Here is a 25,213-nt window from a genome sequence, read left to right on the forward strand (position 1 = left end):
AACTAAACTATTGCGTGAGAAAAGTCTACTCGAAACTTACACTTGGGTTTCTTCTGAGGGATCCTCAGCTTTCGTGTTTGCTGAGATGACGTGTTGCCTTTTTCTGTAGCTCCTGGCACAGCCCCGTTTTTGAAGATGGGTGTTTTTCAGCACACTGCGCGTTAAAGGTATTTAAAGCGGTCTGCAGACGGCAGCGTGCGCATTGCCGGGATCGGCCTCTCTTGCTCCCGGCTGTTCTGGTCGTTGAATGGGACAGTGAGCAGCAGTTTTTACACAACTGTGTTCCCAGTTCTCTTGCCTTACAGCAGGAGTTCATCTGGGATGCACAGACTGAATCCGGGGGGAGGGGGGCCTGTGAAATTAGTTCCTAGTTGTACTCAATATTTTCTTCTTTATGAAGGTCACCATGCCACAGTGATATTAGCACTCCTGTGACTTTGTCATCATTAGAAATCACAGGTATTTTTACAGCACATTTCTTTTTTTTTTCCTTTTTTGAGACAGAGTCTTGCTCTGTCACCCAGGCTGGAGTGCAGTGGTGCGTGCAGTCTCTGCTCACTGCAACCTCTGCCTCATGGGCTGAAGCGATTCTCCTGCCTCAGCCTCCTGAGTAGCTGGGACTACAGGCTGCCACCACCACGCCCGGCTAACCTTTGTATTTTTAGTAGAGACGGGGTTTCACCATGTTGGACAGGCAGGTCTTGAACTCCTGACCTCAGGTGATCCACCCACCTCAGCCTCCTAAAGTGTTGGGATTACAGGCGTGAGCCACCTTGGTGGGCCCTATGGTGTTGCTACAGGTGCCTCACACCCCCCAGATGCTGATCTCTGCTTCAAAATGACAGCAATAACCAGTCCTGATCTCTCCTCTCTCCCCTCCCTCTCCCCCCCCCAAAGACACACACACACACACACACACACACACACACACACACACAGTTATATTGATATATATATATCTGCCTTCTTTAATAATCCTCATAATTTTATTTGCCTAAAAATATTATTCTGAGAAGGGGTCCACAGACTTGCCTGCTTTGCCGGAGGGGCGAGGGTCATGGCCGTAAACACGTCACAGAGCCTGCATGTGGCTTCATCTCAGTGTGGCTTTGGAATTAGTCATTTCTCTGTATCTGAGGGCACTTGGTTCCAGGACCCCCTGCAGATACCAGAATCCTCCAGTGCCTCAGTCCCTGATGTAAAAGAGCATCATGTTTGCTTACAACGTATGCATGCTCGTCCACATATAAAAAATCATCTCAGATTACTGGTAATACCTCATACATTGTAAATGCTCTCTAAATAGTTATTATACTGTACTGATTTTTAAATTTTTATTATGGTTTTTTTTTACCCCCAAATTTTCTATCCAAGATTAGTTGAGTCTGAGGAATCCACAGATGCGGAGGGCCAACTGTATTAATTTGACACTTGATGTTTCTTAAGGTGTATGAAGGCCCTTTCCTCTCTGTTTGTAAATTATATGGCGAATAACAGTATTTAAAAAATAGACTGGCTTAAAAGATGTCAGACTCACCTAGGGAAGCTCTTACTAGACATCATGTTTAATTGCAATCTGTGGGTAGTAATTACAAAACAAAATGCACATTTGTGAATAAGGATTGGGAGCAAGCCTGCCAGCCCTTTATTCATCGAGCTTCCTGCTGGCTCCTGTGGCGTCTCCTCACTGGGTTCCAGCCTCCGGACGGGAGCTTCCCTGTGGACTGTGAAGCCACAGAGGTGGATGCTCTGGAGGCCCCAGGCGCCATCTGCTGGGAAGCCACTGGCCACACGTGGCTATGCAAATTTAAATCAATTAAATTAACATATAATTACGAATTCAGGTCGTTAGTCACACACCACATTTCATGTGCTCACTAGCCACCCCTGGCTGGTGCCTTTCCCTGCCCCACAAAGCTGGAGAGAGAAATATGTGAGCTGTTGGAAGAAAGTGGCAAAGACGTCCTATGTTTGGTGTCTGCTTCTGAAGAAATGCGGATTCCTAGTGGAAGCGGGAACCTGCATTTCCTGGGCAGGTTGTTAAAAGGTGGGCGGGCCGTGGGTAGTTGGCGGGGAAAGGAACTTCCCTTTCAGGAGGGCAGGGAGGATGAGAGTGGAGACCTGGAGATGTCAGTGTGTGTGACTCAGGCCATGCGTGTGAGACCTCGCCAGCCCAGAACCAGACTGCCCTTTGGAGGTGGGAAAGGCTTCCCTAGGAGCCGAAGCTGGAAGCACTTGTCTATTCTCTGTCAAACTCTTGGACATGGAGGGAGTGTGACAGTCCCTGTAGATGAGGGGGACAGTAGCTCTGTGTGGGCTGTGTGGCCTGTGTGGCCTGTGTGGGGGCTGTGGTGCCATATCTCACGGTTCGCTCAGAAGTATTTGGAAATTCACCTGTCTCCATCACTGTGAATGCATCGCCTTCCCCCGTAAGCTCCGCATCCCACCTTGTGGCCATCCTGGCAACTCCGGGGCTTGGCCAAGGGAGCAGAGAGTTTGCTTTAGACACCTAACGGTACGTGAGTCGGCAGCGTACGCTCCGTGCCTGGTGGCACCGCCATGCTCAGAACCTGCCCGGTGAACGCTCAGCAAGGGTCTCGGAAAGCAGAGAGTGCTGTTCGCCTTGCGTTTGGGAGACTGTGGGCTTCTGCTGGCTCGGTGTACTCTCCATGGCGCGCCTGGCTGCGTGCCTCTCTCAGAGACGGAGCATTTGAACTGGCACCCACTGACATTTGTCTTCTGGTTTTCCCAGGACTCCTTGGCAGCGGAGATTGAGGGGACGATGCGCAAGGAGCTGCAGCTGGAAGAGGCCGAGTCTCCGGACATCACGTACGGCCAGACAGTGTTTACGGTTCTAAGCTTCCCAGAGGCAAACGGGACCTGTGGTGGTCAAAACCTAGCGACGTTGGGGTTCTGGGTACCAACACCGACTGACTCCTGTCCTTCCCAGTCCAGATCAAGGGAAATGATAGAACACAGCTGACAGCATCCCCCCAGCTCCTCTGATTAGGTTTTGTTCGTATTAATTTTTATTTATTTATTTTTTAGACATGGAGTGTCTCTGTTACCCGTGCTGGAGTGCAGTGGTGTGATCATAGCTCACTGCAGCCTCGAACTCCTGGGCACAAGTGATCCTGCTACCTCAGCCTCTTGAGTAGCTGGGACTGCAGGTGCATGCCACCACTTCCAGCTAATTTTTAAAAATCTTTTGTAGACATGGGGCTTCACCATGTTGCCCAGGCTGATCTCAAACTCCTGGCCTCAAGTGATCCTCCCGCCTTGGCCTCCCCAAAGTGCTGGGATTACAGATGTGAGTCACTGGCCCGTGAGCCCCTGTGCTCCTCTTCTTCTTAGGTTTTGAAAACAAATTTTGAACTTCCAGAAAGTCCTAGAAAGGGAGATACATGTTTCCCATCTCTCTTCACACAAGCTTCATCTTGACACAGCTGCACGTTTTTATCTTTCCTTTCAGTGGAAAGCATTTTTGAAAAAATTAAAAGCAATGTAATAGGAGATTCAGAGGATTTGTAGAGATTTTGTGCAGGGCTTCCATCCCCTTCTGAACACACCTGGGGTATGAGCTTCCCCCGTCTCTCTTCCTAACGCAGCTCTGTGCTTAGCCTGCCCCAAGGTGTTCGCAAGGAACCTGTGGAGCAGGTTTCATTATGTTTTCTCTGAACCCAGACTCCATGGACAGAACTTAAGTGAGACCCTGGGCGGGACAAGCGTCCAAGGAAACTTCACGTTATGTGCGACACCCTCTGCAGCCCAGAAAGAAGTAGCCATTGTAGAAACATGCGTGCCCTTTTCTCTTTAAAAGGGGACAAATGGGCATCACAGTGTGGTTCTGCTAAAATAGCACTTTCCAAAAATAGGCAAATCTAGTATTTACCACCTCCTTATAGAGGTTTAAGACTCCCTTTAAGTCTTGCTTTTCCTCTGTGAATGTTTGACAGATATGCATTCTGTAAGTGTCGGCTGAATCTCTGCGATGAGCTGAGCAGTGAACACGTCCTGCTGCGGCGTGCATCCCGGTGACGGTGAAAAGAGAAACCCAGGGGACAAAAGTCATGCTGAAGGATTTTTATTTGCAGGTTAAGCTTTAGGGATGTGAAATGCGGTTTCACTAGCATCACTCTTAGCGTACAACCAGGTGTTCAAGTCCTGGATTGAGTGAGTGTTTAATCTCTCAAGTTTCACATTGTGACGGAGGCAGCCAACACCCTGAGAAACACACGGCAGGCACAGGGTAGTGGGCTGCAGGGACGCACACGGCTGGGTGTCCTCTCGGCCCCTCAGTGGATGGTTCTGGAGGTAAAACTCCCGGGCCGTCCCCACGTTGGCTCACTCATGGTGTGGTGCCTTCTCCCTAGTCACCAGAAGCGCGTCTTTGAGACCGTGAGGAGCATCAACCAGGTCGTCAGGCAGAGATCTCTGACTCCTTCCCCCATGAACATCCCCGGCTCCAACCAGTCCTCGGGCACACACTCCCTCCTGTCCAGCTGCGTCAGCACCCCCCGGTCCAGCTTCTATGGCAGTGACATCAGCAACGTGGTCCTCGACAACAAGACCAACAGCATCATTCTGGAAACAGAGGCTGCCGACCTGGGGTGAGCGCGCTGGGAGCTTTCACGTCTCTGTTTTGGGGTGAGGAGCAGTATGGATTCCCTGCAGGCTCAGTCATTGTTAACAGGGGGGCGGATGACAATACCCTGAAAAATACAGACCCGGCGGGGCGTGGTGGCTCACACCTGTAATCCCAGCACTTTGGGAGGCCAAGGAGGACAATCGCCTGAGCTCAAGAGTTTGAGACCAGCCTGGGCAACATGGCAAAACCCCATCTCTACCTAAAATACAAAAAATTAGCTGGGTGTGGTGGTGGGGGGCCTGTCATCTCAGCTACTTGGGAGGCTGAGGCAGGAGAATTGCTTGAACCCGGGAAGGCGGAGGTTACAGCCAGCTGATAATTGCACCTCTGCCCTCCAGCCTGGGTGACAGAGTGAGACTCTGTCTCCAAAAAAAAAAAAATAATAATAATAGTGCAGACCTTCCAGTTCTCCAGATCTGTTCTACCTACCCACTGAGCCCGTGCCTGTCCTATTTTAATCGGCTTAAAGTCGCATAACAAGATAATACTGGAAAGTCTGTGCTGTGAAATGCTTGAGGGGAGGATTAATGAATATTTTTTGTTGATCTTCATGGTAAGGCTACAGAACAGACGTTTGTCTTGTGACCACTTTGTAGCCTGGATGTTGGAAACACTGAGGAGGACGAGGCTGTCTTGTGACCAGAATGTGGTCACAGGTGCAGAGGGTGGGGTCGGAGGGCCAGGGTGCCCAGGACTGGGCTTTCTTTAGGAGTGGTCAGTTCCTCTTTGTCCTGAAGGCAGACAGGCAGACACGAGCTCGTGCATGTGCGCGTACACACACACACACACACACCCCTCACACACTGTCACACACACACACCCATTGTCCACTTTGTGTACCCTTACACACTCACACACACACACTCACACCCCCATTGTGCACTTTGTGTACCCTTACACACTCTCACACACACACACACCATTGTCCACTTGTGTACCCTTACACACTTTCACACACACACTTTCACACACACACTCACACACACACACACCCATTGTGCACTTTGTGTGTCCTTTTTCTCTGACCTAATAAAATTGATTCTTCCTGACCAGTTGGATCACACAGACAGGAGCCTCCCTGGTCAGAGCAGGTTTTGTTCAGAGATGGGGTCTGGGCCCCTTTCCCTCAAGGGGAGAGAGAAGTGTCCCTTAAACCCGCTCCCTCTGGTAGCCAGGACAGCAGCCTGAGGCTCTTCTGCAGGTTCTCGAGGGAGAGGTGCGGAGGGACTGAGCTGACTCAGTCTGTGCCAACACTCATCCTCAGTCTGCCTCCACCCCCCTAGAAAAGACCCTGGTGGGAGCCACTCTGAACACACATTTGTCCCCCTTTTGCCTGAATGTCAGCTGCTTGCCTTGGTTCCCGCGGAGGGTCCTGCAGCCCCGGGGATGGCTGCCGCTGTGCCCTGGAGTCCTGCCTACGTTCTACCCTCACTCCCGTGTCTTCTTCCAGAAACGAGGAGCGAAGTAAGAAGCCAGGGACGCCGGGCACCCCCGGCTCCCACGACCTGGAGACGGCGCTGAGACGGCTGTCCCTGCGCCGAGAGAACTACCTCTCGGAGAGGAGGTTCTTCGAGGAGGAGCAAGAGAGGAAGCTCCAGGAGCTGGCGGAGAAGGGCGAGCCCCGCAGCGGCTCCCTGACGCCCACCGAGAGCATCATGTCCCTGGGCACCCACTCCCGCTTCTCCGAGTTCACCGGCTTCTCCGGCATGTCCTTCAGCAGCCGCTCCTACCTGCCCGAGAAGCTGCAGATCGTGAAGCCGCTGGAAGGTGATCGCACGGGGCCTCGGCCCCTCTCCGTCCTCCTGGGCGACTCCCTGTGGTCCCTGATCCACCTGCGCAAGGCGGGGCACCTCTGTCACGCCTACTCCTTCTTCTTCCGCGACAGCCACCCACGCTGCTGGTTTGAGTTCCTCTAGGGTGGCGCTCAGCCTAGACCTGGTGCCCCCGCTCTGGCTGGCAAGTGTGACAGTGCACACACAGGCCACCAGGCCTGCCAAGGCAAGACAGGCCCATGCACTGTGGTCCTCTAGTTCTTCCCTTTGCTTCTAGAACCTTAGAGATAAAAAGCTTTTGTAGCCATAGCTGCACTGCTGACAGATTCAGAAATTCATCAGGTTTGGCCCATGGGTGTGAGGAATGCAGAGAATTAATGCTTTAGCGTCTCCAAAGTTTTGGTGTCAGGGAGAGGTGCCAGGCACACTCTATTAAATGGAGATTTTTCCCCCATAACCACCCAAATGTGATTTGTGGGCTAATGTGTTCGGACTTGATCTTCATAGAACAAGCTTGTGGCTTTCGGCAGATGCAGGATGTTCTGAGCTCGGCTCCTAGAATCTACAGTTTGGAGCCCAGGAGGGGGTGGCTGTGGGGACAAGTGAGTTTCCACCTCCTTAAGCCACCCTTTGCTATCAGGGGCACTTCAAGACAATGAAACTCGGAAAAGCTTCTTCCCCCCACCCTCCCTCCCTCCCTCTTTCCCTCCCTCTTTTCCTCCCTCCTTTTTTTTTTTTTTTCTCTCTTTTTTTTAAGTTCAGGCACTTACAAAATGTTTTCCCTCTACCTGATACCACGCTGCCAAGAGCCAGCAAGTGTTTCTGGTTTTCATTTTTTAACCCCTTTAGTTTGAAAAGCCATATAAGTTTGAGAAGGTGTTTTAAAACTCTGTATTAACACGATACCAAGCCAAATTAGAACTTCTGTAAGGTAGCGTTTCCAGCTTTTTAAAAATTATTGTCCCCGCTAAGGAGCCTCCTTGGACATTTTTTGCTAATCACCCCCCATGACGTTTTAATACCACGGATATATTGTTTACGTACTACATGTATATCTACATGCGGCATACATCGATAGTGTTTCTGTGGTGTGAAAACGAGAAAGAATCTAACCACCTTCACCTCAGAAGAGCCTGTCTCTGCCCCGCGGAGCAGCGCTGCTCCTGTGAGAGGCGTGTGCTGTAAGGTACGCTTGGGCTTCTTGGAGAACCAAGACCTGACTGGGTTCCTTAGTCCCCAGAGGAAGAGGGCGGGCTGGTTTGTTTTTATTATTACTTTAAAATTGTGTAATTGGGGTCCTTCTCAGAGTTCAGAAGAGGTGCGGCTTACTTTCTAATTGTTTATTTAGTTGTAAGCTTGGCGATTGTTTTCTGATTCACATTGTGTCTGTTCTTCTTTCAATAAAATCTTTCATTTCTGCAATTTTACTTTCTGCCTTACTTTTCATTTTTCTCCTTTGTCACTCAGAGGTCATTGGAACTTATCATCTCTGTCTTGTCTGCTTTCTACGTTTGACTGTGTTTCATTAGATCATCTAAGAATATGTTTTTGGATTCATTTTCAAAGCACACAGTTCGGCTTTATTTCTTTTAATTTTGTGACTTGATAGTATTTTTGTGATTAGCTAATAGGGCAATAGGAAATCCTGTTTTATTAGCAAAATGCAGGAGGCTAAATCAATACCATTAAAAAATTATGCCTTATCATAGTGGCCTGTAACACAACCTCATGCTATAGATCCTTCTGGCCCCGTTTGGAGTCCTGTGACTTCTTAGCCATTTATCTGTTTATTTACTTTTTGAGACAGGGTCTCGCTCTGTCACCCGGGCTTCAGTGCAGTGGTGTGATCATAGCTCACTGCAACCTGGAATTCCTGGGCTCAAGCAATCCTCCTGCCTCAGCTTTCTAAGTAGCTGGGACTACAGGAGTGCATCACCACGCCTGAGGGTGTTTATTTGTAGAGACAGAGTCTTACTGTGTTGCCCAGGCTGGTCTTGAGCTCCTGGCCTCAAGTGATCCTCCCACCTCAGCCTCCCAAAGTGTTGGGATTACAGGTGTGAGTCAGCACAGACTTCTTCGCTGTTTAAAATACAACCAATAGTTTCTTCTTCCCCTCTCCTCCACAGTTATTTTTTTGTTGCCATGTTTAGTAAGATAAGACAGAGTGCTGATGCGGAAGTCAGCCTGGGCCGGGTTCAGTATGGCTCTCACTGTGACACTGGGTAAATTACGCCACTTTCTGAGCCTTGTCTTCTTTAGCTGTGGTTGTGAAATAGGCTGATGGCTACCAAACCGGATTGTGGTAGGAGTAAATGTGAAGTGTTTTATATCGTGCCTGGCATCTAGTAGGTGCTTATTAAAATTCTGGCTTCCCAAACTTGCTCCCATCCAGGTCTGTAGGGCTGAGTCACTAGTGTTGAGATCTGGACCAGCTTTAGTGTCATAGTCTTAAATTATCTCCGTCTGTCACCAGCAGCCCAGGTAAATTTACCTGAGGTGAGGTCCCTGGAGACTGCTGGCTGCGATCAGAGCGGGTAGCCAGTCAGAGTCTTCTGTCTGGCTCCCTTACCTGTTTATTTCGTCTTGCCCTCTGCTTACCATGGCAGCCAAAACAGCCGGGTGTTTCAGAGTGCTAGCACACGCCTGCCTCTCCATCTTGCCTGACCAGTTTCAAGCAGGTGAAGAGCAAACACAACAGTCAGACTAGGAGGAGATCTGTGGTAAAAAGACCGAGGCGGGCGGTGTTTTCTTCCTGTAATTTGCTCTTCCTTTCTGATTAATCATAACCAAGGCAGCGTGTCCAGATAGATCATATGCAATTCAGGGAAAGGCTACACTGGGGAGCTGTACCTTCTCCAGGCTTCGTTATAGTGCCTGAGCCCCGACGCTCCTCTGACGTTAGTAGATTTTGGAGTTTCTTCTCTTTTGAGGATTTGAAAATGTTCTAGCTGGAACACCGGGGTGTGGAAGGAAAGCAGAGGGGGAAAGAGGCAGTGACCCTCGTTCTGTTTTCCCTGCTGTCCATGCGCTCTTCCCGTAGAACTTTACCTTGTGGCCCACCAGGAAACGAAGCTCTCTCTCCTCCCCTGTCCTGTGTGCCTGGTTTTCGTGTGTGGGGGGAGTGAGCAGGTTCTGGGTTGGTAATGGGAGATAGTTCATTTTACAGTGTCTGGCAAGTAAAGGAAGCCAGGCTGGGGAAGAAGCTGGAGAAATGGATGGGAAGGAGGCAATGTTGGCTCTGAAGAAGATGCAATTCCTATTTATTTTTTAATTCACATTCCTTCTTGTATTAAAGGAAGGACTCCGGGCAGCCAGGAGACTGGTAGAATTCCTACATGGCTTAGGCAGCAGCAGGGAGGTGACGGGCTTGGCAAACCCCCTGGGGCCTGGGAATGAGCCAGGAGTGGAGAGAGTCCACGAGCCCCGCAGCATGACAGAACGAAAACAGCACACCAGCTTTGAGAAGACACCTGCATGGGTGTCTGCAGAGACACTCAGGTGTGTTACTGACCAGGTTTCGGAGATTCTCATGTGTGGGGCCTCTCACTGCTGAGGGTTAAGCCAGCCTTGGTGTCAGTCCCAGATCAGTCAGCCACTTGCTAGCAATGCAGCCTCCAGCAAGGGACTTTCCTTCCTGTACTCAAGTTTCCTCGTCTGCAAACTGCAGACAGCAGGGATAACGTGAAGATGAAGTGAGTTATAAATGTAGACCTCAGAAAAGTGCCTGGCACTTGGCAATGCCCAGTGACACTGGGCTGTTCTTACGTGAGTAAAGGGTGCCCAGGGCATGGGATAGAAGTCTGAGGATGATGCGTCTTTTCACGTCATGTTTTAGTTGTCATTTCACTAAGTTTCCTTGGCTGTGGAGTGTCAGAGAATGCAAGTAATTCCACGCATTTCTGCGGCCTCCTCAACTCCAAACAGCAGACCCTTCACAGCCTCACTTCTCTCTCCAGCCCATCCTTGGGAGCAGGCAGGGGGAGGGGGGAAAGGGGCAGCGTGTTAAACAGTTGGAGGAGAAAGGCCTGGACTGTGACCTCCAGCCTCCCTGGGTTCTGTCCCAGTGAATCGTAAACGTCCTCCCTTCAGAAGGACGAGGGGCTTCGGCATCTCCTTACCATCTTCTTCACCTTCCAGAGTCTGTTGGCGTACCCGCTTTTTCCCTTCCAAAAGTAGAGATGACGGGGCCATGTTGTACCGGAGCTTTCTCGTCATCCTTCTCAGACTCCCGTGTGTCCAGTCCCAAGCTGAACTCGATAGTCCGGTGGCTTTTTAAGACTTCTCGAGGTGCTGTTTTGCCATCAGGGATGCACTTGCACAGCCGGCGGGCATGTACTGGGGCCTGCTGGGCAGGGTGAACCAGAGTCCCCAGGGACAGCAGAGAGCGCCTCTCAGCAGGACTGTCTCCTGGCAGGCCCACCTGGAAATTCTGTGCTGACCACGTGTGCAGCGGGGACACTGGTGCCCATCCTGTCCTCAGGCCTGTGGGTTGTGATGGGTGGGCAGCGTGAAAACCTGGTCTTTACTTCTGAACCCCGGCTATGCCACCACTCATTCAGTGGCTTTGGAAGGTTATCATCTAACTTTAGGCAGCCACCATTCCCCTATCTGTAAAGTGTGTAATTATAGCACTGAGTTCCTAGGGTGGTTTCGAGGAGTGAGTTGTTGTAATAGATGTAAAACAAGGTGTCGTGCAGGCCTGCCTCGGTGCAGGGAAGCTTGATTTAAAAACTCACAGGGAGGCTGTGGCAGGTGGGACTTGGTAGCCCGTGACCTGGTCCCCGCAGGTCTGCGAAGCCCTGAGCTCGTTTGCTTGGTGTTGCTAGCATGCATGCTTCCTCAGATTCTCAAGACAGCCGAGAGTTACGGAGCCCAGCTCTAGAGCAAGGTCTCATCGCCAGCCCTGCTGACATTCGGGGCCAGTTCGTTCTTTGCTGTGAGGCCGCCCTGTGCATTTTGGGATAGGTGGCAGCGTCTCTGGCTTTTACCCACGAGATGCCGTGAGTGCCAGATGCCATTGGCACTAGACGCCATTCCTCCACAGCTGAGACAACCAAACGTGTCTCCAGGGCGGGGGGACGGGCACAGAATCGTCCCTAGTTGAGAACCATTGCTCTAGATGCGTGTTAGCACCTAGTGAGAGAACAGATACGTGACACCCTCTTTCCTTATAATCTTTCTTTCCTAAATCTTTTTTTAATTGAGTGTATTTTCTATTTGTATTTAATATATTCAGATTAAGTATGTTGCCCTTATACCCATGAACTCTTAAAACTGCGATAGACCTTGAAATGCGTGTCTAGGAATTCTTGAACATGTATTGGCAGTGTGCGCCTTCTTTCTCCTTCTAGGTGGATTTGAAATTGCTCGTGTATAAATCCCTTTCCAGCCTCTCCGGCTGAGATTGTCCCATGAGAAGTTATTTCCGAGGGGTATTTGGAAATGGCAGACCCCACGCCCACACCACGTCACCCGCCGCCCCCCGCCTGGGTCTGCCCACGTTCCCCTCTCTTCTGTCTTGACTTCCTGAGCTGCTGGCTCCTGGCAGCCTCGACTCCCGTGTCTGCAAGCCCCGGCGAAGCCTGTACCCTAAAGGGCTTCTTTCCTACCCAGCAAGCACAGCCTTGGTAAACCAGTGGTGACTGCCCGAGTGTCCGTTTTTGCAGGAAGGCTCCCACCTCCCGGTGCCCGAGAACCTCTTCAGAAGTCTCTCCTTTGAGCACGGAATGTTTATTTGCGTGGCCATGCGCATCTGGGTGCCTTCTCCATCTGTAGAATGGGGCTAGTGCTGCCAGCCTCACCCTCACGGGCCGTGCACTAGCGTGGTGTCACATGCAGTGTTAGTAAGTGTTCCAAGGGTGAAAGTGTTCCTCTGTGAAATAAGTCAGGCGAGGACACTGTCGCGTATGACGAGGTCTGTGATGGCCTCAGCAAAAACACTTCTTCACTAAGTTTCCTGAGCACGCTTGGCTTAGGGACACTTCTCTTTGTAGAGCACCTGCGACACCTTGAGGTCTTCAGGGACACACCCCGGTGTCATTACAGATTTTGCATGATGTCATCTGAGTCCTGGGGTTTGGTGTCATGGAGAAGACGGGCTCCCCTGCGTTAGACCTCTATGTGGACCGACTGTGTTCTTAAATCACACCTCTCTGACCTGGTTCCATCTCCCTAACCCAGCAGCCTCTCAAAGTTGCTGGCAGAATGTAGAAAACCTCAGTCACGGGGGTGATGGTCGTATCTGCCGCTGATCTCTGTGAGCTGCTTGCATTTCCTTTTGCTTTTCTCTTGCTGTGGGTCCTGGGCCTGGTTTGATGTGATCTCATTCTGCCTGAGCTCATGTCTTCCCTGTTCCCAGCAGTGTGTATCTGGCATAGAATCAGTACCTGTGCCCCCCCCCCATTTGATGCTTACCTTGCCCTGTGTCCCCCTTCCATTTTGTAAAATGAGAAGGTGTTGAATTTTGGGGTTGACATCGGTTGATTAAAATAAAAGCCTTGTCCTGAGACTTCCTTTGCACATACTATGGTGTGGATTTTACTTAAAAAGAATTGTTGATTTCTTAACTTGGCACCCCTTCTGGGCGTGGTAAGGTTAGGGTTAGGGCAGCTCCCCAAGTTCCTGCTGCAGTCCACCTGGAGGCCCAGGCCCTCTGGGGTTCGCGCTGAGCACTTTGAGGGTGGTAAGCAGCGCTGTCCTGGACTTCCATCCTAAACCTTTTTCCTTGTTCCCTCTTCCCCTCCCGGTCTCCTGCAGGTTCTGCCACCCTGCACCACTGGCAGCAGTTGGCCCAACCTCACCTTGGGGGCATCCTGGACCCCCGGCCCGGTGTGGTCACCAAGGGCTTCCGGACGCTGGATGTCGACCTGGACGAAGTGTACTGCCTTAACGACTTTGAAGAAGATGACACAGGTGACCACATTTCTCTCCCGCGCCTAGCTACCTCCACGCCAGTTCAGAACCCAGAGACCTCAGGTGAGAGGTCCCGAGCACATGTGACTGTCTCAGGCAGCAGAAGTTACCCGAGCCGGCCTCAGGCTTCCCCAGAGGACATGCAGGAGCCGCCAGCGGCCACGGAGGAGGAGGAGGAGGAGGAGGAGGAGGAGGAGGAGGAGGAGGGGTCTGGTGAGGGCACCATGATAAGTCCTGTAAACTTGGCACCTTTCCCAGAGGCAGAGTTTTGGGCCATTCTCACCTCTGTCCCAGGCACCATCCGCAGTGGCGCTCTGTCTGTAGCTTCTGCTCGTCTGTGTGGGTGATGATTAAAGCATTCTCGTTGTGCGGTTCTGTTTTTAATACAGAGTCTGATGCCTCCTATTTGTAACAATGGGTGTCCCTCCCCAGCCCTGGGAGGTGCATGGCCCAGCAGGGATCTTAAAGAGGGACTAGGAAAGGCTGCTAAAAAAAAAAAAAAAAAATGTGCTATTGGGCGGCTGAGAACATCAGTGCCCTTCGTCCTGGTCCGGGTGTCTCCCTGAGTCGAAGGGGAAGATTCCCAAGTTCCCTGGTGATTTCCAAGCGGAGCTGAGCAGTTTCAGGGCAGTTGGGTGCTGGGTCATTCCGAAGGCAGGTGAGCCCATCTGTCGCCAGTACGCTGTATTAAAATGGAAAGAACCCAGAAAGGTTCAGGGTTTCAGATCTTCGCCAGCCTCGTCACTTTCCCAGCCTCAGTGTAGGTAGATACATCGTTTTCTTTCCAGCTTACGCATGTGTTCAAAGTGGGCTTTTAAAAAGTGTGTCAGCAACACTCCTTAACCAAGTAAAACTTCGGAGAACGTCACTAAGCTTTTCCGGAGAGAGGGCCCCAGATGAAGCTGGGAGGGAGCTCTGGCTGACTCCACCCACTGCGTCCAAACACTGAAGCTGTGACCGTGAGTTTACAGAACTACCCACATCCCAATCGCCACTAGGATGAAGAGCTTCGTGCTCCGAGCCCTGTAATCGTGGGATCACACGGTTACTGTTCTCCCCAACAGCACGCTGTGCCTGGACTGGGCCTCCCAGCCCCTTGTGCTGGGAAGACAAAGCTTTTGTGGAGTCAGGGAGAGACTGAGAAGAAATGAGTTAACCCTGTGTTGTCATCCTCATGTCATTCCCGAGTCACCAGGTCTGAAACGAGGACATTCGTCTTCATGATTCGTGGTTTTCCTCCGTGAACGCTGCAGCTCTCCCCATGAAACACGGCAGGAAGGAGCTGGGATTCCTGGCGGTATCTCCCATTCCCCTGGCTAATTTCAGGCAGCTGTGGTCAAGGGATTTTACGTGGGATCAACTCTCCCTTTTGTCCTTGACATTAACTTTAGAGAAGTCATCCAGTCGTGTGATTTGTTCAGTACATAGGTTTATTAATGGCTTGATTTATTTAAGCTATTAAGTTACTAGATTAAGCTTGTGAGGGAATGAAATGTTCTTTATTTCGTATCTACACCTTGAAAAAGGCAAACCAGCTGCGGGACTGTCCAAGCTTTGTCATCTGCACCAGTGCCCGTCAGGAAGGCAGGCAGCGCCACAGAGCATGATGCCTGGCAGATTTCTGTGGCTGAAGGGGCAGGCGTCATGTCGATTGGGATGCTCCCTGGCAGCTTTTCAGGTAGAATAAAAGGTGAATTCTGGAAGTGGAAAGAAGCACCATTAGGCACATCTTCAAGAGGTTGTACAGAAGGACTGAAGCTTATCAAGTCAACAAAGAACTTCTCCTGGAGGACACGGAGAGAAACCACGCTCCTGGATGGACAGAGAGGGAGAGAAGGGGCCAGTGATGAGGACTGACGTCCTGACCGCGCTCCTGGATGGACAGAGAGGGAGAGAAGGGGCCAGTGATGAGGACTGACGTCCTGACCGCGCTCCTGGATGGACAAAGAGGGAGAGAAGGGGCCAGTGATGAGGACTGACGTCCTGACCGCGCTCCTGGATGGACACAGGGAGAGAAGGGGCCAGTGATGAGGACTGACGTCCTGACCGCGCTCCTGGATGGACACAGGGAGAGAAGGGGCCAGTGATGAGGACTGACGTCCTGACCGCGCTCCTGGACGGACAGAGAGGGAGAGAAGGGGCCAGTGATGAGGACTGATATCCTGACCGCGCTCCTGGACGGACAGAGGGAGAGAAGGGGCCAGTGATGAGGACTGACGTCCTGACCGCGCTCCTGGACGGACAGAGAGGGAGAGAAGGGGCCAGTGATGAGGACTGACGTCCTGACCGCGCTCCTGGATGGACACAGGGAGAGAAGGGGCCAGTGATGAGGACTGACGTCCTGACCGCGCTCCTGGACGGACAGAGGGAGAGAAGGGGCCAGTGATGAGGACTGACGTCCTGACCGCGCTCCTGGACGGACAGAGAGGGAGAGAAGGGGCCAGTGATGAGGACTGACGTCCTGACCGCGCTCCTGGACGGACAGAGGGAGAGAAGGGGCCAGTGATGAGGACTGACGTCCTGACCGCGCTCCTGGACGGACAGAGGGAGAGAAGGGGCCAGTGATGAGGACTGACGTCCTGACCGTGCTCCTGGATGGACATAGGGAGAGAAGGGGCCAGTGATGAGGACTGACGTCCTGACCACGCTCCTGGACGGACAGAGGGAGAGAAGGGGCCAGTGATGAGGACTGACGTCCTGACCGTGCTCCTGGATGGACATAGGGAGAGAAGGGGCCAGTGATGAGGACTGATGTCCTGACCGCGCTCCTGGACGGACACAGGGAGAGAAGGGGCCAGTGATGAGGACTGACGTCCTGACTGCGCTCCTGGACGGACAGAGAGGGAGAGAGGGGGCCAGTGATGAGGACTGACGTCCTGACCGCGCTCCTGGACGGACACAGGGAGAGAAGGGGCCAGTGATGAGGACTGACGTCCTGACCGCGCTCCTGGACGGAGACACTGACGGTTCTTTCTTGCTTGTTCTGCCTGCACTCAAACCTTACCAATTCATCCTGGCAACTTTATTTGAGGAGGGGCATGAACATTTATAGTTGAAACTGTAGCAAGGGTCAGGTTGGAGGTGTGTAATAAAAAAAGAATGATCTAGGTTGCTGAAGGTAATTTAGGAAGGGTCTGAGCATTTAGATGAGAGTTCTTTGGGGCTTATTTTCTGGGTAAGACTCATGTTTAAAAACTGGCTTCAGAGAGCAGCAGGGTGAACAGTGAGTTGGCTCTGTTTTCTCTATTGGAAATTACAGGACCATTTAAATTCTCATAATGTAGAAGCACATCACTAAATAAATCATCCTAGAGGTCCCAAGTCGCTATTGCTGCAGTCATGGAGACACAGGCAGACAGAGAAGCTTCCTGGGAAGGGCTTGGGGCATCCTCTGCCTTGCGATTTGTATCCAGCGTGGTCTGGTCCCTGCCTTTTAATCTATCCTCTACACTTGGGCTTTTCTGTTCCCAAATAGCACTATCCCAGGAGCTGCTGCCTGCCTGGGAAGACTCAGTAGGGAGACACTTTGGGGACAGAGGTGATTAACCTTTTTATGCATAGCTGGTATGATTGAAGGAAGCTGGGGAGACTTAAACACCAGGCACTTTTGTTCAGAGCCTGCTGTCCCATGCAGAAAAAGTTTTAAGCACTGAAAAAGTTTGATTTATGTATTTAAATGTATTATCTGAAGCATCATCCACTTGTTGATTTTTATAATCCCACGTCGTAAGGAGGATGATTCCATGTTATTAAATTGTACAAAATGTAGATGATTAAAGTGGAATGTTTGAAAAGTTTTAGATTATAGTTTTACTTTCAGTGATATGTTTTATGTTTTAATTTATATAGAAAGTATATCAGAAGCAGTCAGCTTCTTGTTCTGCGAGCACTCTGCATTTTAGGCGTTTGTGTGGGGAAGAGCCTGCATGTGGCAGGGGATGAAGAGTTAAAGTCAGACAGTGATGTCGGTAGTTGGCTAGAGGATGGGCAGTTTGGTTGAATCATCTTGGATGCCTTGATCCTTAAAGGTGAGAAAGAAGTGGGATTAAAGCCACATGGTTAGAGAAAATTGATGGTCAGTTTATTTTAAAGCCTTTACACAGCCAGACTGGTTCATATGGAGGGAAAGTATCCTCAAAAACTTACACGCATCATGGCATCTTGGCATCTTACCTGGCCACACTGGAAACTGTGTCCCAATTGGAGCTGAGCTCCTCTTTTTTGAGACAGAGTCTCGCTCTGTTGCTCAGGCTGGAGTGCAGTGGCGCAGTCTTGGCTCACTGCAACCTCCACCTCCCGGGTTCAAGTGATTTCCCTGCCTCAGCCTCCCAAGTAGCTGGGACTACAGGCGTGTGCCACCACACCCAGCTAATGTTTGTATTTTTGTAGAGACAGGTTTTTGCCCTGTTGACCAGGCTGATCTTGAACTCCTGGGCTCAAGTGATCTGCCTGCCTCAGCCTCCCAAACTTCTGGGATTACTGGTGTGAGCCACCATTCCTGGCCTAGAGCTGAGATCTTAAAGCCAGAGTGGGAGAGAAAAAACACCCTGGGCCAAAATTGCCCTTGAAAAATTCCCTAAACCTCCAGCAGCCAGGCCACCAAGGCAAATGCCAAGAATCAGCCTCTTCCGTTGCCTCCTTGTTGGATACACAGGCCCGAAGTCAGGAACAGTGGCTGAGTGAGGAAAGGGCGGAGGAGGGCTGTGGTGGGAAGGAGCCAGGGGAGCCAGGGAGCAGGGCATTCATGCAGCTTTGCCGGGTGGGACCCAGCCGGCTCGTATGCTGTGCCTCCTTCAGTCCACTGCAGATCACAGAGGTGGGGTTTAGACAGGCTGTGAGAAGTTGGTTTGGGGACTTGATGGGTCTAGAAGGCAAAGTCTGTTGTGCTGGGTTCACAGACCTTTGGGTGCAGGGAAGCTTTTCCTGTTGTCTACACCGAGGGAGCTGATGTGAGTTCCTGCTCTGCTGGGAACACTTTCTGATTCAGCCTGGTTCCGTGGCGGCGATGCAGGAGTTCGGTGTTATGGACAGAGCCGATGGCCGGCTCACACCCACCTGCGCTCTTCCGTCAGAATGCGTATGAAGCCAGAGTAAAACAGGCCAACTGCTGCCTGCAAGCGGAGAAATGAAGAATGAAAGAATTGACTCCTTCAAAACAGACCGCGTAGTCAGCCCTGCTTAAAATACCCGGGACAGAGCCCACTTGTTGAGCATGTCCTCTGTGGTACACTCACTTCTGAACAACCCCAGTGCTCCTAGAGGCACGTGGGCGGCTGAGGGGTAGGCGTCCCCACCGACACCCGTCTAACGTGGAGGGCCCTTGAGGGAGCGCCAGTGTGGAGAGGAGGAGCCCAGGGGACGTGCTCGCGTGCCAGACCTGAAAACGCCAGCGGGGGAAGCCTGGATGCAGCCTGGTCAGGCCAGCTCCCTGTGCTGTCGGTGTCTGCACCAAGGAAGGACGAGAGAACAGCGGGCACTGGGGCCAGCCTTGTTGGCGTCTGAAGACTACAAGGAGATTGCACATTTGCCCTTTTGACATTTAGCAGCATTCTAAAAATCCCCCTTTCTCTGGAAGATACCCCAGGGACACTTGAGAGGATTTCAGACCCTCTCCACACAGTGCTGTGAAATTGTCCACCTCTTAAATCACGTACTTTTTAGATGAAACAGAGTAGGCAACTTGGCGTAGCGGCAAGAGTCGACTTAATTTTGCAGAAACCGCAAATAACTTGTGCAGAAATCAGAAAAAGGTCTTATGATGTGGTTCAAATCTCTGTGATAGAAACCCCCCAAGTTCCCGCTGGCCTCCCAAGTCCCAAGGGCGCCTCACTGAGCTGCAGGAGCTGTCAGGGGCCTGGTGAAGAAACGCAGAGAACAAATAAATCCCAAGCCTCTGTGAAGCCCAGAACCAAGGCCTTTGGAAGCGTCATCTTGTACAGCATGTTATATTTAAAATCGCCTTTGTATTTCCTAAAACAAGAAAGCCACACCGCTGCCTGTGAACCTGCTCGTGACCCCCCACTCCTCACCTCCGGAGGAAACACCTGATAGAGCCACGGGAATCCCTACACAGTACTCTAACAATGACGACTCGTAGGGCAGACAGGTCTCATGGAGCTTTTCCCACATGAACTCATCACAGAACTTTTTTTTCCCCTGAAAATGTCATGGTCAGAGTGACATAATGAAGAGACAGGTACATCTTTAGAGCATCTTCTGTGCCCTGGTATTTTAGTCTTTTGGAAGAGGTAAAGCGTTGTTTCTTCCCTGTGTGTTTGATGGAAAGGGAACTATTCCTCATGCAGTTGACAGGTAAAGACATATCTCCCTCTCCCCCTTCCATCCCTCAAGCAAAAGGCCACAAAGTCGTCAGAAGCTGCGCACTAAACATCCAAAGCAGGCTGTAGTCCCAGGGGACACTTTGAAACACGCCCTTAAGCTGGATGGACAATGGCTTTTATTTTCAATAGATTTGTTTTTACTTGGATACAGCAGGCTGGCCTGTGGGTGCCACTACTGGGTGAGGGGTGGGCTGTGTTAGTTGAGAAGTTTATAGAACTTGCAAAGCAGACCCAAGTCATGTGACAGCAGCATCCCATGACATGTCCAAGTTGACAAAAGGACAGGAAGGTCAGGGGCATAGGGTTTATGTGACACAAGTCGGCCACTTCCCAAGAATGGCAGAAAGGACACGGAAGGCCTTCAGTGCGTCACAAAGGCGGAGTCCCTTTTCCGAGACCTCGAGGTGCTTCTGTAAATGTGTTTTGCGAGTGTAGACGTTACTTACGTGAGTTGTTGAGAAACAGCTTGGTGTGTGGCATGACCGCCGTCTCCATCCTCAGGGGCTTCCTCGGAGGCAGCTGTGTCTGGTGAATGCTGCACCCTAAATCTCCGCATAGCAGCACACCAAGCCCGTCTTCCAGCTCACGTGAGGGTTGTTTTAAGGGTGGGGTTCTATGGTGGCCTTTAGAGAGAAGCAAGCTTCTGTCCCCAGCTCTTCCCAGGGGTGATGGGGAAGGAGCGACATGAGCAGGTGTGTACCAGCTGTATTTTGTGGGCGGCAGATGGGCAGAGTTCTCCCTGTTGAAGCTCTGGGCCCCCGCGGTGACCCAGGCTCTTCCGCGCTCTCTTCTCACCATGAAAGCACTGGGCCCTGGGAACCCGCAGCCTCCTGCCTGTCTTCCCTGGGAGGCTTGAGCCGTCCACAGGGCAGCAGCCACCCACTCTCTCTAGTGCAGTCTGAGGGGCATCCAGGGAGTGGGGGCCCTGTTGGGGATCCCTCCTCACTGGCTTCAGCAGAAGGATCCCAGCCATCCAGTTTTCCAGTCTGTCCCAGGCGCCACGGCCCCTCAAGGAGCATGGCAGTCAGTGCCACTTCCCAAGTGTGCCTGCCCCAGGCAGAAAGCTCTCCGGAGTCCAGCAGCGAGGGCAGCGAGCTGTCACTCTGTTAGTGTGTGGGGCAGGGGGCTGTCACCCTGAGTCCTCCGACGCATCCCCCTGTAGCTAGCGGAAAGATGTGTGCTTGCATGTGGTACGTTTTCAGAACAAAACATCTGCACACTGGCCACGGGCAGTTCATCACCGGAGAAGATCTTAAATAATCAAGGATTCATTAAGTTTCAAGCCTATCACATTTGTACAAGTGTCGGAATCGGGGAAGAAAAACAATTTAAAAAGAATCAGGGGTTTTTATTGGTAAACGCAAATCCATTCCCAAGTAAAATGATGGAAATATTTGTGGTTGGTAATGCTCTCACCCATTTAACGTTTGCCCGTCTCTTCACAATACCAGGAAGCCCTTCACTCAGGTTGAGAGAAAAAACTCAAATAGGGAATTAAAGCATGAAATCCAAGAAAGCCTGTCCTTCTGGAGCCCCCAAATTGAGCAGCATGGGATGAATGCTGATACCATCTTCTGCACGGAACTTCCCGTTTAGATAAAGAAGGGGTCTGCGGGGCAAGGCGCGGCCTCCGTGACTTCACAGGGAGCCCTCACCCCACCCCCGTTTCCTGACAAGAAGGGTGTTTGACGCTTCTCCCGTCTTGTTTTGGTTTAGAACTTGCTCCCTCCTGCATCAGGGCTTTAGGAGTCAGCCTGTTGCTGCTCCATAGCAAGCATGAGGGGCCTCTGACATCTCGGTCTGGGGTGACTCACGGTCTCTATGTTGTGTCTCAAGGAAGGGAGGTGCAGCAGCGGCCCGGTGGTCAGTGCTGACGTGTGGAGAGCCCGCCCGCGGGTCCAGGCGTCCTGGTGGTATTTTGGAGGGGCTGAACCTCTGGCTTTAGCACTTTGGACACTTGTTGATCTTGGTCTTCTAAAGCTGTTGATTGCTTCTGGGGAATGGCGACTTGCGAATTTTTAGCAGCCTTTTCCTGCCTCCAAAACCCACTTGTGCAAGATGGGTTTGCTTCTGCCGACGCAGCTGTGTCTAAAACATCCATCCTTCGCTCCCTGCTGCAAATGAAGATCCGATATGTAAAGGGTGGAGGAGGAAGTGAACATTTGCGATCTTTCGATTTGATATTCTGGCCATGTGTTTAAGTGGGGGGATGCTTCTGATTTTAAATCCAGCTTCCCCTTGTTTGATTTCTCTTCAATGTTGTCTCTCTTTCAACTGTCTTCTATTCACTGCTTTCCCCTCTCCCTCTTCCCAAATACCCTTCCTGCCTCTTATCTGGGATGCTTCCCCAGGCTTTCTGTTGTTTCTGTTCCTAGACCTCATGGCAGGAAGAGAATCGTGATTGTCGGCTGCCCTCTTTTCATAGCTTGTTCCATTTTTGTTTTGCCTGTGGCAGTTTCTTACATACTGGAGTTCCCGAACCATTATGTTTACTGGTCGAGAAAGATTCATAAAGGCCATTTTTGTGTGTTTTCCCCCTCCCTCCTGCTTTGTCTGGAGCTCCACGTGGCTGAGACTTTTCTCCTGTGGCCGTGGTGCTGGCGGTCACGCCAGGTGCCACGGGAGCCTGCGTGGGCACACAGACCCGGGCCAGACCTTCCAAATTGGGACAAACCGTCTCGCCTCGCTCCTCCACTCAGCGTCACTTTTGTGCTCTGGATTCGTCCTGCCTGCCTTTGATTTGTGTCTCCAGCATTTTTTATTTGTTTGGTTTTGTTTGGTTGGTTTTCTTCTAAGACGCGGGCAGCCGTGTGTGGACCTGCCGGTCTGGGCAGCAGCAGTTCTGTTCTTTTCCTTTTTGTCAAATCCAAGAGAAAATACACCATAAGGAGCTAGAAGATTCTAGTTCAGCCTTTTGAATCTTCGTGGCCTTTGAATCCCCATGGCCTCTGATATCCGAATCAGTTTTCTCCCAGGAGGTCTCTGGGGGCTGAGCTGCTACAGGGGCAGCGGGCGGGGTGGGGCTGGGCGGGAGAGTCATCCCACTACTTCATCATGCATGCTGTTTGGGGCAGCATCTTTTTTTTCCTGATGCTTGAGTTATGAATGAGGATGAACCTGTCAATCATGATGTCTCCCACAGACTCTGTTCCTTGTTCCTTTGCCAGCTCGCTCATGCATGGTCCTAACACTTCCATGATTTACTTTGCTCCAGACCATAGTCTCAGCTGCCTCAGCAACGGCTCCTTAGAGCATTAAAGGGAAGTAAACTGAGGAGCGCCTGCTGCCATCTCATTTTCATTAGACATCGGGCATCTTAGCGATGTCAGGAAAGCAGCTGGCAGCTGGGGTTCCGGGGGACCCGTACTGCTCACACCATGTGAGTCAGACCAGACCCGATCCTGGAGCTTAGGGCCCCGGAGAGCCCTGATCTCCGGAACTCTTGCCACGTCGTTGCCGAGGCAGCTGAAATCCCCGTCTCCCGCCATGGTGATCGCAGACAGTAGTGGAGCCAGCGTCCCTAAGCCCCTTTTTGCGTGAGCAGAAAGGGAGCTGTGAGCCTTGCCCTGCTCCCAGGTGCCAAGCGGCTCTCCCTGCCCGGACCCCTCCCCTTCCCCTGAGCACAGCTTTGGTACCTGTTGCCAATGCAAAGAAATGTAAAGCTGCAAAAGAAGACAGCAGGTCTGACCTGAGGCGGGAAACAAAATTACCCCCCAAAGCCCCATTACCCGGCCCCCCTCGCCTCCCGCCCCCCGGACTGGATCCACTACTGGCCCAAGAATCCTGATGAGAACCCTTGTCTGGCTGGGTCGGAAGCTGGAATTCGGTGCTCTGCAGACCAGTGCTCAAAATTGTGGTTATTTTTGAGGACTCGCCTTCAATCCAGAACATTTGTGTTTCACCTTCCTCGCCCAGACCCGATGAACAAGGTAGCTCATCGCTTCTTGCACCTGTTGAGTGGCACGCTGGATTTTAAGTTTTGTTGTGGTTGTACCTGGATGCAAGGATGTGCTTTGTTCCTCCTTATGTAGCGCACCATCCTGGGAAGTGCATGTCTCAGACCAACTCCACCTTCACCTTCACCACCTGCCGCATCCTGCACCCTTCGGATGAGCTCACTCGGGTCACACCAAGGTAAGGGACCCTGGCCTGGGGTGGCAGGGGCAGGGTGAGGTCGGGGCACTCCCTTGCCTGCAAGGCTTAATGCTGTGGAGAGCCAAGTAGAGAGGCTCATGGAAAAACCAACTCAAGCCAGCATCTGCGGATCTGCGGGCGCTTGTTCTGAGTCCCATCGTTTTTTTTTTTTTTTTTTTTTGCTCTGTTGCCCAGCCTAGAGTGCAGTGGCGTGATCCTGGCTCACTGCAACCTCCACCTCTTGGGTTCAAGCCCATCTTTCCTTTTGAATTAAGTCTATTGTTTATCTGGACCTGGCTCAGATGAAAAGACCTGGGCCCGCCTTCGGCTGCCCTTTTACTTGGCCATGGAATGGATTGTCAGACCTGTCCTCAACCAGCTGAAGTTGACCCGACCACAGGGCTGTTGGATTTTTGCCCCAGAGTTTGTCAGTAGAGCACAGAATTCTTTTAGTTATGGATGGAGCTACGGAGCCCTGCAGAAGCCCTTATGCCTCTGGAATAGGCCCCAGGAACCATGCCCCACAGCCAAAGTGTAATGGCCAAAATAAGAAGATGTCAGGACTGAGCCACGTGCCCAGCAAGGTCCATTTCTCTCCGGAGCACTGTCTATGGGGAGGACTTGTCTGGTGTGAGTTGGTCTGTTTGGCCTGATTTCAGGCCTTTCACTGCTTCCAGCAAAAGAGAAAACGGTCTCCCCTAGCAGAGTAGGGCGACCCCCTCAGCTGTCTCCTCTGTGGTGTGAGATGCTGGGTTGCCGGAAGGTCAAGCAGGAGGTGCGGGAGCAGTGAGCCAGGGGGCACCTTAAACTATGAATAATTCTCCGCAGGTCATGTGAGGAGGACGTCGAAGCAGCCATATGCCCCGTTGAGCTGAGAGGAGATGTAGGGCCACGGGCGAGGCAGGGGGTGAGCACACCACCAGCAGTGCCTGCCCCGCAGCGCCCCGGGAAGGGGCTGTGTGTGCACGCGTGGCCGTCACTAACCTGGGACTGAGGCGTGGCTGTGTCTCTGCGGTTCTAACTCGGCCTTGATGGTCGATGCCCCTAACCCATCTAAACGCCCCAGTCAAGCCGAGTGCCAGCACTAACACAGGCCTAACCCTGAGTCCTCACCAGACGGGGATCTGTCAATTTGGGCCTTGTCTTCTCCGTCTCCTTCCTGCCCCTGGAGAACGTGGCTTCCCGTCCTGTGGCTTTATGTGGGGATGAGGCTGTTTTCAGAGCCGTGGAACCAGCATCCCCGGTGAGAGGCTGGTGCCCTGGGTTACTGGATGGCGCTCCTGACTGTAGCCATAGGACTCAAGCCAACACAGGTCTTCACGTGGCTGTCAGGCCGAGCTGAGCCTGGGAAGTCTGTAGCGAGAGAAGGCTTTTATTTTTATTTATTTATTTATTTTTGGCCTGAG

The 25,213-nt window shown here is 51.8% G+C and overlaps 1 protein-coding gene across 16 annotated transcripts in view; it reads left to right on the top strand.

Moving 5' to 3' along the window:
• TRAK1 (trafficking kinesin protein 1) overlaps nt 1–25,213 on the top strand; it is a 200,862-nt gene that overhangs the window by 170,922 nt on the left and 4,727 nt on the right. For 8 of the 16 annotated variants that reach the window (XM_074406084.1, XM_074406091.1, XM_074406087.1 and 5 more), the window contains 5 exons: nt 2,753–2,829; nt 4,374–4,610; nt 6,099–6,415; nt 13,177–13,545; nt 23,705–23,807. In XM_074406084.1, the coding sequence (XP_074262185.1) occupies nt 2,753–2,829; nt 4,374–4,610; nt 6,099–6,415; nt 13,177–13,545; nt 23,705–23,807 (1,103 nt within the window). Of the gene's footprint in view, nt 1–2,752; nt 2,830–4,373; nt 4,611–6,098; nt 6,416–13,176; nt 13,546–23,704; nt 23,808–24,635; nt 24,715–25,213 lie in introns of all 16 variants that reach the window. The other 8 variants (XM_039461815.2, XM_003930874.4, XM_074406092.1 and 5 more) reach the window with 3 other exon arrangements.

This window comes from Saimiri boliviensis, chromosome 9 (genome assembly GCF_048565385.1).
Source record: "Saimiri boliviensis isolate mSaiBol1 chromosome 9, mSaiBol1.pri, whole genome shotgun sequence".
Classification (NCBI taxonomy): domain Eukaryota; kingdom Metazoa; phylum Chordata; class Mammalia; order Primates; family Cebidae; genus Saimiri; species Saimiri boliviensis.